Source organism: Erythrolamprus reginae, chromosome 1 (genome assembly GCF_031021105.1).
Source record: "Erythrolamprus reginae isolate rEryReg1 chromosome 1, rEryReg1.hap1, whole genome shotgun sequence".
NCBI classification, from domain to species: domain Eukaryota; kingdom Metazoa; phylum Chordata; class Lepidosauria; order Squamata; family Dipsadidae; genus Erythrolamprus; species Erythrolamprus reginae.
This window is the reverse complement of record NC_091950.1, coordinates 336808290-336822317: the sequence shown is the minus strand read 5'-3', so window position 1 is coordinate 336822317 and position 14028 is coordinate 336808290. Positions and strand designations below refer to the sequence as shown.

At 37.3% G+C, this 14028-nt stretch overlaps 1 protein-coding gene and 1 non-coding gene across 2 annotated transcripts; both read left to right on the top strand.

The window, feature by feature from the left end:
* The first annotated feature begins 620 nt into the window (after positions 1 to 620).
* On the top strand, positions 621 to 9252 carry TOMM20 (translocase of outer mitochondrial membrane 20). The gene is made up of 5 exons (XM_070733977.1): positions 621 to 940; positions 4868 to 4914; positions 6589 to 6670; positions 7304 to 7446; positions 8867 to 9252. Exons 1-5 carry the CDS (start codon positions 709 to 711, stop codon positions 8909 to 8911), a joined length of 549 nt encoding a protein of 182 aa, XP_070590078.1. The 5' UTR covers positions 621 to 708; the 3' UTR covers positions 8912 to 9252.
* Positions 3362 to 3497, top strand: LOC139158209 (small nucleolar RNA SNORA14). The gene has a single exon (XR_011557611.1). It is a non-coding gene; the product is annotated as a small nucleolar RNA SNORA14 (small nucleolar RNA).
* Positions 9253 to 14028: the final 4776 nt, after the last annotated feature.

The window sequence follows — 14028 nt, the reverse complement described above, 5'->3', positions numbered from 1 at the left end:
TTGATTCTTAAAGTGTCCATTTGTTCAAATTCCGATCAGATATAGGAAGTTTTGTGAATCCTCAATAGCTATCAATATTTTTTTAGACATTATTTTTACTATTCTTACATGAATTCTATTAATTCTATTATTTGATTACATATTATTCTGATAGTGATTTAGTGGTGTCAGATTCTACTATTAGACTTTTTCCCCCATGGAAAAAAACATAGTGGGTTCGAACTTCGCGGAACGTCTATACCACGGTTTTTATTTATAACATGAAGAAAACATGCATCTTGTAGCAGGGTTTCCTTTTATTGTGATTGCAATGAGGGATCAGGATATTCTAACAAAACTTATTTCGGGGTTTCTAAGAAAATGTACAATTATGGCCTGAAATTCTGACAAATTTCTAGATGGGGGGGGGGATCATTTAGCATTAATTTCGGCTGATAGACGGCAATGGGTTGCTTTGCACGCTTTCTGTCCAGACCAATTCCACAAAGACAATTCACTTCAGAACGAGCACCGCCAACGCAAACTAATTTTTCTATGGTTTGAGGGGAGGGGGGGGAACAGCGTGCGAATCCTTCACGCATGCGTAACACAATGCCTGGGGAGGCTGCCAGAGCAGCCTTGTGCGCAGGCGCATTTCAGGCGCCTCCCTTTCTCGAGCGCTCGCCCTAGCCCTAGGGCTAAAAGAGAACCTCTTGTCGTCGCCGGCTGATGACGGAAGTCCCCCCGCGCGCGAGGCGGGGCCTTCCTTTCCCTTGCGTGCCTGGCCCCAAGGTGCCTGGAAGAAGCGCGAGGAGGCGGGCGCGGAAAGGCCTGAAAATGATGGGCGGCAAGAGCAGCGCTATCGCTGCTGGCGTCTGCGGCGCCCTTTTCATCGGCTACTGCATCTATTTCGACCGCAAGAGGAGGAGCGACCCCAACTTCAAGAACCGATTGCGGGAACGTGAGTCTGCCGCGGCTTCCTTCCCCTCCGCGTGCGAGAGCGGACTTCGGGCTTCCTTCCCCGCCAGGCGCCTTTTTTCACCACCCGAGTGCTTCCCGCGTGACCCCCCCTCCCGACGTGTGACTCGGGGTCCAGGAAGTCCTCGGCTTAACAGCCGCTGGTCATAGAAACATAGAAGGTTGACGGCAGAAAAAGACCTCCTGGCCCATCTAGTCTGCCCTTATACTATTTCCTGTATTTTATCTTAGGTTGGATATATGTTTATCCCAGGCATGTTTAAATTCAGTTAATGTGGATTTACCAACCACGTCTCCTGGAAGTTTGTTCCAAGGATCTACTCTTTCAGTAAAATAATATTTTCTCACGTTGCTTTTGATCTTTCCCCCAACTAACCTCAGATTGTGCCCCCTTGTCCTTGTGTTCCTATTAAAAACACTTCCCTCCTGAACCTTCTTTAACCCTTTAACATATTTAAATGTTTCGATCATGTCCCCCCTTTCCCTTCTGTCGTCCAGACTATACAGATTGAGTTCATTGAGTCTTTTCCTGATAAGTGTTATACTTAAGTCCTTCCACCATTCTTGTAGCCCGTCTTTGGACCCATTCAATTTTGTCAATATCTTTTTGTAGGTGAGGTCTCCAGAACTGAACGCAGTATTCCAAATGTGGTCTCACCAGCGCTCTATACAGGGGGAATCACAATCTCCCTCTTCCTGCTTGTTATACCTCTAGCAATGCAGTCAAGCATTCTAATTGCTTTCCCTCCTGCCTGACTGCACTGTTCACCCATTTTGAGACTGTCAGAAATCACTACCTCTAAATCCTTCTCTTCTGAAGTTTTTTGGGCTTTTTCATACTGAGAGAGGGAACCTTAGCTGGAGGAGGAACTGGAGCCCCACTGGGGTGCGAACTCGGTGCAAGATAGGCTATTCCGCTGCCTGGTTTTAATAACCTTTAATGTGCTTGGGCAGGAGAAGAGGTTTTAGCCTCATAGGGTGTAAAAGTTAAAAGGGCACCTGGAGATCATCTAGTCCAGCCCTAACTACACAAATTGATTTTAATTTAATTATTAGATTCTCCAAAATGGACTCAAAATGGACTTTCACACATCCCAGCAAATGTCTCCCTTTCCCCATCCTCTTATTCTTCCCCTCAATTGCCTCTTATTTCTATAAATATACCCAGTGCCTATAACCTTGGTGGGGTTTTTTTTCCCCCTTTCTTTCTTTTTTATTCAGGGCCCTTTATTCAGTCTTGGTTGCTTTCCCCTTGACATACTACAGTTGTGAATGTTGCTCTTCAGATTGTATGCCCAGAACTGAATGTGGTACTCTAGGTGTGGTCTAACCCAGGGGTTTCCAACTTTGGCACTTTAAGACTTGTGAACTTCAACTTCCAAAATCCTTCCAGGAATTCTGGGTATTGAAGTCCACAAGGCTTAAAGTTGCCAAGGTTGGAGACCCCTGGGTTAGACCACAAACCTGGCAGAGGAATTTTGGGAGCCTATCATTGCTCCTAACCCTTATTTATTTATTATTTATTTATTAGATTTGTATGCCGCCCCTCTCCGTAGACTGATGGCTAAATGCTAATTAAAGTCAAATGGTGGTCATTGGGAAAGGGCCTAATTTTATGTCTCCATTCTTCATGCAAATGAAACATAGTTAAACTACACAATGGTTACTGGCCCTCCCCATATTTGGTCAACCAGGTTCCGGAGCAGGTTGTTTGTCTTGGAAAAAGAAATTTGAGGAGGAAGATTCTTGCTTTTGATCAGTGTTTCTCAACCTTGGCAACGCTGGCTGGGGAATTCTGTCCAACCATCTTCAAACTGCCAAGGTTGAGAAACACTGCTTTTGATAAAGAAATACATATAATAGTTACCTTCACTTTGTAATATTTGAAATTAGGTTGTAGCATCTACAAATCCTGCTTTTAGAGTCATGCTACATAATGACCAACTCCTGCCGCTTGAGTCCCAGCGACCAGTCAGGTCCCACAGACTTGGCCTTCTCCAGGTCCTGTCAACTAGATAATGTTGCTTGGTGGGGCCTAGGGGAAGAGCCTTCTCTGTGGGGACTCCGGCCCTCTGGAATCAGCTGCTCCCAGAGATTCACACTGTCCCCACCCTCCTCGCCTTCCACAACAGTCTCAAGACTCATCTATGCCACCAGGCTTGGGGTCACTAGACTCTAGCCCCCTGGCGATAAATGTAATGTATGTTTGTTGTGTGAATGGTAATGATTGATTTTAACGCCACTGGGGTTTTAGATTAATTAGTTTTAAAACTAATTGGATTAGGATGTTTGCATTGTTTTTTATATGTTGTAAGCCACCCCGATTTCTCAGAGAGGGGTGGCACGTGAATCCAATTCATAAATAATAGATAGATAGATAGATAGATAGATAGATAGATAGATAATGCATTTTCAAAACCCTCCTGGTACTGTTTGACTAATAACTTCCAGGATAAGGAAAAATGCAAAAGAAAAATGTAGAGATATCCAAAATGCAGCATTATTTTGTAATTCTGCATTATTTCAGCTCTTCAACAAGTACTCAATGTCCTTTGTTGTGTGTTCCCTTAATAAAAAAAAGCATGCTTGTAAAAACCTTTTCCCCAGATTGTGAAAATACTCTTCTGTTTACCTAAGATGAGTTTTATACCATTAGAGTAAATATTTCTCCAAAGCAATTTGCAATATATGATAGTAAGAAGAAACAATTAGTTTGCAATTGACGCAAGAATCATAAGGCAAAACTCCCTGATTATGTGTTTATTTCTATCACTGGTGGTCTCTCTCTGCCAATGATGGCGAACCTATGGCACGGGTGTCATAGATGGCACATGGAGCCATATTTGCTGGCATGCAAGCCGTTGCTCTAGCTCAGCTCCAACGTGCATGTGTATGCCGGCCAGATGATTTTTACCTCAAACATAGGCTCTGGGAGGACAGTTTTGGCTTCCAGAGAGCCTCCCGGCTCTCTGGAGATGGGGGAGGGCGTTTTTACCTTTCCCCAACTCCAAAGAAGCCTTTGGCACCTGGGGAGGGTGAAACACGAGCCTACTGGGTCCACCAGAAGTTGGAAAACAGTCCAGGCATTGAATCATAGGTGTCAACACTCGCACATGTGCGATAGTGCGCGCAAATGCTCTTTTGGCACCCGAGGAAAAAAAGGTTCGCCATCACTGCTCTGTACCTATGTGGAAGACCTTATGGGTGCAGCATTTGATTAAAATCGAACTCCTGACGTATTTCTATGTATCACCACAAAATTTCTAAGGACCCAATACACAATACGCAAATCTCTTGGTGTTAGCGGAAAAAAATAGAAATATTAGATAGGGTAGGATAGTCCTTGACTTACACAGGTTGTTTAGAAAATTATGGCAGGACAACTCCCCCCCCCCCCACCTCCAAGCTACTTATGAACTGGTTCTGAAGCTACAACTACTCAGCACCCCATGATCATAAGTCACTCTTATGACTGATTGCAGGAGTTCCATCGGTTTCTGTTTAATGACCCACGTGTTTAAGAACCTCATCAGGAAGAGTAGGGATAGTGGGGCCATAAGTGAAGTGACCATATGAGCATTTATCTTAATGGTCATCACAAATTCTGATCTTACTGGGCAGCTCCATTACGGTTCTGATTCGAAGACTACCTGTATGGGAATATTTTAATAACATCTATCATTTATTCTTGAGTGAGCTAAGGAGTGACCTGTAGATATAACTTTGCATAATTTAAGAATAATTATTCTACCTGTGAAAGGTAATATGATGTTGCATAGAAGTGTCTCCCTTATGTTCTTTGCTATGATACATATGGAAATCTATGAAGTTGGGACCTCCCTTCTGAAAGTTACTCTGAAGTACGGTGGCTGATTGTTTGAAAATCAATATATCCTTATTTAATCTATAGGAAGAAAGAAACAGAAGCTTGCCAAAGAAAGAGCAGGATTTTCTAAGGTAATAATATGTTTTTTATGTTGCATATATGCTTTAATGGCAGGCTTTGGGGCTAATGTAAATATACTGGCTTGATCTTATATTTATTCATTCTTACTGATTTGTTTAGATGACTTTCTCGTGGTGTGTTGGAGCTGAGGTTTATTTCTTCATTTTATATCTCCTGATAATGATCAAGAATTTCTGGGGTGATATAAAATATTTGAATGAATACAATACAGTATTTTTGTTCGCCAAAGTGGTTTCTGGCTTGAAATTATTGTACCATCAACCTTTTGTAGCATACATCAAATAGCCCTAATTTTGGAGAAGCAACAATAATGACTTTTTTTCCCTTTCCCGTTTTCCTTTTTTAAAAAAAATGATTTTTATTTACATATAAACAATTACACAGATAAACATTTACAACTTACAGTACATTACTTACAGTACAGACAAAAAATTAAAATACGAGTATGTAATATATCTCCTCTCCCCTCCTGAGGCTGGCTTAATTGACAGCCTCCTTAATTTAATTCTTAGCGGTATTGTAACCAGTGGTCAATAGTATATAGTATGCAATATTACATTCTTTGGTTTTTATTTTACTATTTGAGATCTTATATTCCATTAACTAAACATAGAAAAGAGTTATATTAAAGTTTAATTCTTAAGTTGTTTGTGTTTATTTGTAACGTTTATTGTCATGCAGCACTACTAGTAGTTATTCTTTTATTCAACCATGTATAAAAGTCATTCCATATTTGATAGTATTTTGAGTTATCTTGTTCTTTTAGCTCCATTGTGAACTTGTCTGATTCAGCACAGTCCAACATTTTTTTTATTAAGTTGCGTTCGTTCGGCATAATTTCATTTTTCCAGAATTGGGCTAAGGTTATTCTTGTTGCTTTTATTAAATGCTGTATAAGATAGTACTGTTCATTTTTCATCTGTTTTTCAATAATACCAAGCAAAAATATTTCCGGTTTCATTTCTAATTTTATGTCAATTATTTCTTTTATCCATTTTTGGAGTTTCGACCAAATTCCTTTAACTTGTCTGCAGGTCCACCACCACATGTGGAAGTATGAGCCATCTTTCTCTCTACATTTCCAACAATTGGGTTTCAGATTGGTGTACATTTTCGCTAGTCTTGCTGGTGGTATATGCCACCTGTAGAACATTTTAACTGTGTTTTCTTTGTATGAAGTGGATTTTGTAATCTTATAGTTGGTGTGCCATATTTTTCCCCATTGATCTAGTTGGATTGTATGGCAAGCATCAATCCCTTCCTTTTGAGTGCCCAACCCATCTTAGCCCTTTCAGAGGCTGATGGGAAGGGGCAAATAATCATCTGCAATTTTCCTTTTGTGGACATTTATCTTGATCCATGTATAAGCATGGCATATTGTGGGATGATGTACTTCACAAATGATAGTTAATTTGTATAGCAATTGTGAGAATTGAGAAACTGATAAGGGGATTTCTAGGTATGGTTTTATTTTTACTTTTATAACAATTTGTAAAAAAAATGGAATATGTATTCCCTGTAAACTTCTCCCTATTCTTGAAAAGTTCTTAGTAGTATTAACTTTTTGGAAATTGAAGTTTATTATATTGAAAAGCATATTGGGAAGGGTGGGAGATTTTGCTATGATATTTAAATGGCTGATTTGATAAATGTTGTTCTTGTAGTTGCCTGATCTAAAAGATGCTGAAGCAGTTCAAAAATTCTTTCTTGAAGAGATACAGTTGGGAGAGGAACTTTTAGCACAAGGTTATTGCATTTTTAAAATATTTCTTTTTGCTAATTTGCATATGACACATTAGAGATATAAAATCAATAGAAAAAAATGCTTATTCCTGAAACCAGTGTTTTGAAAGCCTATATATACCTACAAACATGTAATCTAATTCTATTGAGTTTGATGACTTTTTAGTTATTTGTATAGAATTATTCTAAATGTTGATTAGTGAAGCTTAACCCTTAATCTTAACCCACATGGGGATAAATTCAGCTAAATTCCAGGGGACAGGGGTTGCAGGACAAATTACTTTTTGAGTGTTACAAAAAAATAATAAAAAAAACAGAACTCTAAATTTACAACTGCAACTTTGAAAAATTATAACTGTTATTTTAATATACTGTATGTTGTTTTTCTATCTAAATTTGTCTAAAATAGCTCATAAATCAAGAACACCACCAACAGAATAAAGTCTGAAAATTCTAGGGCAATGATTTGAACTTTGGGTATTTTTTGTTAATAAATTTATAGATGTGACATGCAGATATTTACTTCATTTGTTGAAATTTGTTGAATTTTTTAAAATCATTATCTAATGGAATAGTTTTAAATCTTCATTAAATGTTATTATGCTTGCTATAATATGGTTGTTTTTTTGTATTCAGGAGAATATGAAAAAGGTGTTGATCACTTGACAAATGCCATAGCTGTTTGTGGACAACCTCAGCAACTACTACAGGTCCTCCAACAGACTCTTCCACCACCAGTGTTCCAAATGCTTCTTACTAAACTCCCTACAATTAGCCAGGTATGAAAATCTTTATCATTTGGTTTTTGAAATAGAATTAGTAATTATCAGTATTATTTTGCCTTATCTCATCAATATTATTTAAACCCATTAAACCCATTAAGATCAGATCAAAAACTGAAACAAATGAGAATATATGTAGTGATCACAGTTTATTCCTTTCAAACATTCCACTCACATCTCAGAACTGAAATTTGGCTAATTATGCTATTTATAAATTATTCTTATAAAGAGCTATAATTCACATTTGTCTATAATTTGACTGTGATAAAACAATTTAAAAAAATATTTGACATAATTTAGTTTTCCCTATCTGAAATTCTTAGTATTTCCATCCAAGTAAGAAATAACTTTACAAATGGCTGTGGAAAAAAGTAACTAAGTTTAGATTTTACATCAGTTTGTTCTTTGAACTAGCGTGTTGCAATGCCAAACCTGATAGTCCCATACACGAATTTTGAACTAAGTTTATTAAACTGAATAAAGTTATATGGTTATATTATAGCAAGATAACCCAATAAAATGAAGAAAAAAATGGCCATATCCAAAAGCATTTGAGAAAGGCTGAGATAAAATTCAGATTGCTAAGAAATATTTAGTATAGGTAACTAAAGGTTGTTAGATATATGACATTTACCCATAAAGTAATTGAGTTTGTGTTAGACCTTTTTGCAATACAGTGTAGTTGCAAGAAATCTATTCAAATATATTAGCTCTTTTCCTGGTGCACGTGTGCTTGCTTTAGTTTTGCACAATAAAGAACTTTAAAGTGAAATAGCTACTACAGATTATTGTAAGTTAGAAAGGCTTCTGAATAAGTTGAATATTCTTTGGTTTCCAGTGCTGTGTTCAGATTTACTAGTCAAAATGGGCTCACTAGATCCATAATGTGAGCCATGTGGCTAAGAAATGTGCAGGGTTTATTGCCTTGTTAGAAAGGTATTTGGGGTATAACTAATTCGACTGACTCCACAAATAGACTTTGGCAAACCATAACATTCTTCTATAATTGTCTGCTTGCCTTGGTTCATTATTTTTCTAAATACAGTGGCACCTCTACTTAAGAACGCCTCTACTTAAGAACTTTTCCAGATAAAAACAGCGACTGTCCTACTCCTCCTCTTCGTCATTCTGAGTTTTTATTTCTTTCCTAATGGGTTTGCACGCATTGATTCCTATGGGAAAAATTGCTTCTACTTACAAACTTTTCTACTTAAGAACTTGGAACGAATTAAGTTCTTAAGTAGAGATACCTCTGTACATTTAATTGCATATTAGATACTGCTGCTTACTGATGTTGATTTTTGAGGCAGAGGGAGGTTGATTTTCAAAAGTTAGAAATTGTAACTGATTTCAGTAATGTACTTAACTGGAGAAATATACCATTAACAGTTTTAAATGACTATATTTTATTTTGCAGAGAATTGTAAGTGCGCAGTGCTTGGCTGAAGATGATGTGGAATGAGCAATCTGTCAAGAATGCCACTTCCTTAGTGAAAAGATGAGCATCCAGGGGTAGGGAAGAGTAAAAGAATGAGCATAATAGTCATGATGGACTGTGTACCACATTTAAGCCTGCCAAAGTTAATTTTAACTCTTGAGTAGGGTGGTTTGGCTGGACTTATTTATTAAACTAGTGTATTTTGATAAATTCATTTTATAAATGCACCATATTGAGTTATAAAAATATCATTAACGTCAATGCAAATAAAGTTGTATATACACAGACTGCAAATTCAAACATGCACACCCCTTTGCTCATTTTTGAAAAGTGCAAAGCTAAGCCATTAAAGATGTTACCTGGTACGTTCATGCGTACGCCTGCTTTTTTAGCAGTCAGTGGGGGGGACGGGACACAATGTCAACAGATTTCAGCATCTGGAAATTTCTTATGCTTGTTACTCAGAAAGGGAAATCAGTAGACCTGACATTTGATTGTATTTTTATTAGAATGTCATTCATTCTCTGAAAGCTGCCTTGGGTCTTTTTAGATCAAGGTACCTGAAAGTAATGTCATCTTGAATTAAGATAACTGCCTCTGGGATTTGACAGATAGAACTTGTCTATTTCTATTATCGTGTTAGATGACATTCTGATTTTAGATGTAAGTTAATTGAGAGTCTTTCAGCCATATACAATAAAATAATCTTATTAGATATTGGATGCTTTCCTGTAATAAACGTTGAACAATATCGTTTAGAATCAAAAATCTGGCTGCAGGAATATGTGACTTGCGTCTAAATGAAAACCACTTTTGAATTACACATTGAATTTGCTACCAGTTTTTCATAGTGGCAACTGTAATATTTCCCCTGCACTCAGTTGCAAGAGTACAAACAGATTTCATGCTTGCTGCCTACCAAAGGGCAGTGCAAAAGACAGGCACTTGGAAGTAAGGGCCCACCCAGAACTGTTTTGTGAAGCAGAATTGAGTAAAATTCCCAGGCCTTCTGCATTCAATCCTATTTCAGGCTTATTTATTTACTCAATTTTTATCACAATCGTTTTTAGTTCTATGATAGAAAAATGTAAATTGCTAAACATTTGCTATTTTACCACTAGTTTTTTCTGCTGTTTGCAGGAATTTGATTTTTAATTATTTAACCAACTGCTGCAATTTGTCCAGAGATTTACCACAAAATTTAGAAATCGGATATGCTTTCTTGCATAACATTGTGCATCATAACAAATATTTCAGACATCTGGCTTCTATGGTCTCTTAACTCTTTTATAGCACCTAACTCTTCCTGCATATTTTGTTTTTGCCCAGTCTATTTTGCCATTTTCTATCTAAACATCCTTTATTTTAATTACTTCTTTGTTTATTAAATAAAGATTTAATCATTGCTACCTATTTTATACTATTTTAAATCCTTAAAAATGAAAGTAGTTGTTGGCTCTTCAGCTCTGTTAGATTTCTTGAATCAAAGTATTCTGGTATATACTACTGAATACGTTCATTCCTTATGATATATTGATATTGAATAAGAATTACAGAATCGTTTAGCATCTCAATGTCAGAGAGAGGTTTAAGATCTCACAGCTTATTAACTTGATCTGTGCAGCATGGTTATCAGATTGCCAGCAGTGTTTATATGATTGTTATAATAAGTGTTAATGATTATCCACTATAAGCAATAAGCTTTTGTATCTCAGCCATTACTAATTTTTCTCATTGGATCACTATTTCTAGATCTTTCAGGATGGATTTTAGTTGTTCTTCCTTTAAAAAGTGCAAAAATAGATACTGGTTGAATTTATTTTCTAGCAAATTAAATTTCAGTGCCTAAGGCAGACTACACAGAATGTGGTGTCTTGGTCCTCTGCTGATACCCACAAGGGGCGTCCCAACCTTTCTTCCATAGTTCCTGTGCTACTTGACAAGAAGTATGCTGGAGGCTAGATTATTTTCACAGAACAAATGTTTTTTAAAGATATTTATGATTTACATGTAATAATGTTACAGGCCCAGAAGAAACTTGAAGAGAAGAAGAATGGTCAAATACTTTCCAAAGAGACAACGGTTGATCCCTCCAGCCCAGAATCTTATACAAACACACCCAAAACAATTGTACACCAAATGTAAAATGTAACATTCTTTATTACAAATCATAGCTTACTGTTCAAATCCAAGCTCCAGCTCTTCTGCTTTTAGCTCCTGTTTCTGGGCCCACAGAGATTGCCCTTCCCCTGAGAAGGGGAACCCATTCTCTGAATTAGCTACTAAAGTTTGGTGTTCCTCAGCTTTAATTTTCTTTGCTAATAATATGGCTTGACAATTGGACCCTTTTCTTCCCTTTTATCTCTTTCAATGTCATGAACTTCTTGAATTCTTGAAATAGAGTTTCAACCTAGTTCCTAATAACTGCTCTAGGATGAACAGTGTATATGGTTGGTATGTGTTTAGTTTGACGCAGTAGATTGCACAAGTTTCAAAATGCCTTAGAGTTTTAATAAGCCAAATAACTAAATTATATAAACTTTAAAACAAATAGAGTTTCTCCCAAAATAAGAAATCCCTGATAATAACACAATCGGGCTTTTGAATACATGCCAATAAAGCCAACCGCCTATTTCAGGGTTCAAAAAAATATAAGACAGGATGTTATTTTGGGGAAAACATGGTAATATCCATTGCTACCAAAGTTGCCCTAAACATTTTATAGTGGAAATTTTCCATCCCTTCTCACTGTAGTCCTCTCTGCCCTCTTCCCCAAGACTTCTGAGGATTGAAGCCCTTGAAAAGTGCAGGTGGAGAGCAAAATGTTTGAAATTTCATTGGGGTGTCATTTGGAAGCAAGCATTTTAAATATAAATGAGTTTCGCGATCACAGGATGGAAATAATATTCTTAATTATTTAATTGACTTACAAATAGCAATGCCAAATACACTGTAAGTCAGATAGTAACTTGAGTGAACACAGATTCTTTTCTGAAATAGTTTATTGCCAAAGTGTAATGAAAATTGCTTTTATTAGACTTGCCATATACAGTGGTACCTCTACCTAAGAACGCCTCTACTTAAGAATTTTTCTTCTTAAGAAACATTTTCTACTTAAGAACCTGAGCTCGGAAAATTTTCCAGGAAATTTGAGAGCGGCACAAAGGCCTGGCCAGTTTCCTGCCATTTCCCCTGGGTTTCTCTCTCTGGTGCAGGGTATGGGAGGCAGCCTCGCACTGGGTGTGTGGGTGGTGCATGCTTCTCCATACTGTCTCAGAGTCCCTCTTTTTTTTTTTAAGTCTTAAAGTTTTGGATTTTTTTGATTCACCTCACCTTATCTTCCTTCAGCAGCAACTGTCCTCCTCTTCTTCCTCCTCCTCCTCCTCCTCCCTCCCAAATTCTGAGCTTTTATTTATTTCCTAACGGGTTTGCACACATTTGCTTTTACATTGATTCCTATGGGAAAAATTGCTTCTACTTACAAACATTTTTACTTAAGAACCTAGTCACAGAACAAATTAAGTTCTTAAGTAGAGGTACCACTTTATACATATCAGTTGAGGGTTGTAAAATAAGCAGATAACTATATAATAACACAACATCTATTAAGGCAGATGTCATGGGACTATTGTTGCATCTAGGTAACTAGAGTAAGTGAACATTTTGATTTATGGAAATTTTAATGAATAGCTGGGATTTTTAATTGGGACTTTACAAATAAAAATGATTTCATAGAACAAAAAATCAGTACTCAAAAGTTAAGCCTTTCAATTGTATTGTTGTGTAGCAGTTGTAGCATTCAGATTTGAAGTCGGCACCGGTGCCTTGACTCTGGCATGAGTATTGGCTGTTCCTTATAAGAGTTGTGGGTTTTCCTACACGATCATTTTAATCTCTATACGCCACTTAGCTTCACCTTGGTAAAAAGGGTGGCTACATTAATACCAGTAATACTCTTTGGGCTATTTCCATATTGAGCACAGCACATGAGATTTGCCATGCCTTAGAATTTCTGGCAGCAGTGAGGGAATAGTTAAGGACAATTGAAACCTGTCTCAACTTTGGAATTACCGGTAATAAAAAGTTTTCCAAGACATGCTTGTACCAGAGGCCACCTGGGTCCTGACCATAGTCTCCAGACTCCTGGGAGGCATTTCAGGCATGTACAAGAAAGAATGTTCCTTCTTATCCCATCCAGCAGGAACACAGCACCATTGGTGTGTATAATGATGGTTAGGAGAAGATTGATTTTTTTCAACAGTACAAGAATCAAGATCATTGAGTCAAGCTGAGTGATGGGAAACTGAGGACAGACCAAAGGCAGTGCTTCTTTATAACTCTAGGTGTGGAGATTACCACTAACTTAAATTACTTAAAATAAAATCAGAAATGCATTAGTGGCTATCATAATTGTGCAGCTATCCAAGGAGGATTCAAGCAAAGCATCCAATCAAAGAGACTGCAAAAGCAACATTGCCATCTCTTTTTTAAGGGGAAAAATAAGCCATTTTGCTTCACTTGGCCTGCTGCAGCTGCCTTCTCTGACCCTCACAAAAGCTGAAGGAGGCTTTTCTGCCAAGAATATAAGGTACTAAGAAGTACTTCACAGACAAATCACACACACACACACACACACACACTGATTCAGGTCTTGGCAGCCTTTTCAGATAACTCTGGTTTTAATGCCCCCCCTCAACTTTCACATAATCACAAAATGTCATAGGCTATTGTACAGGTATTGTGCAATAGCCGATGACAGTTTGTGATTATGTAAAAGTTGTTTTTTCTAATTGTACAAGTATTGCACAAGTATTGTGCAAGTCTGCAGTCTCCTAAACATTTTCCTTCTAAACTCTCACCTTCCATATATGCAAACTACCAGAATAGGACACAAATAATGAATGAAGACATACTGGTAGTAATTTGAGCTCCACAGGCTAGACACAATAGAAGTGTAATTAACCTATTATTATTATTATTATTATTATTTATTATTATTATTATTATTATTATTATTTATTATTATTATTATTATTTAGATTTGGATGCCACCCCTCTCCGAGAAATCAGGGTGGCTCACAACAACACAACCTATGCAATATCAAACACCACCCTCCTTTCCCCTGGAAAGTAGAAGTAAC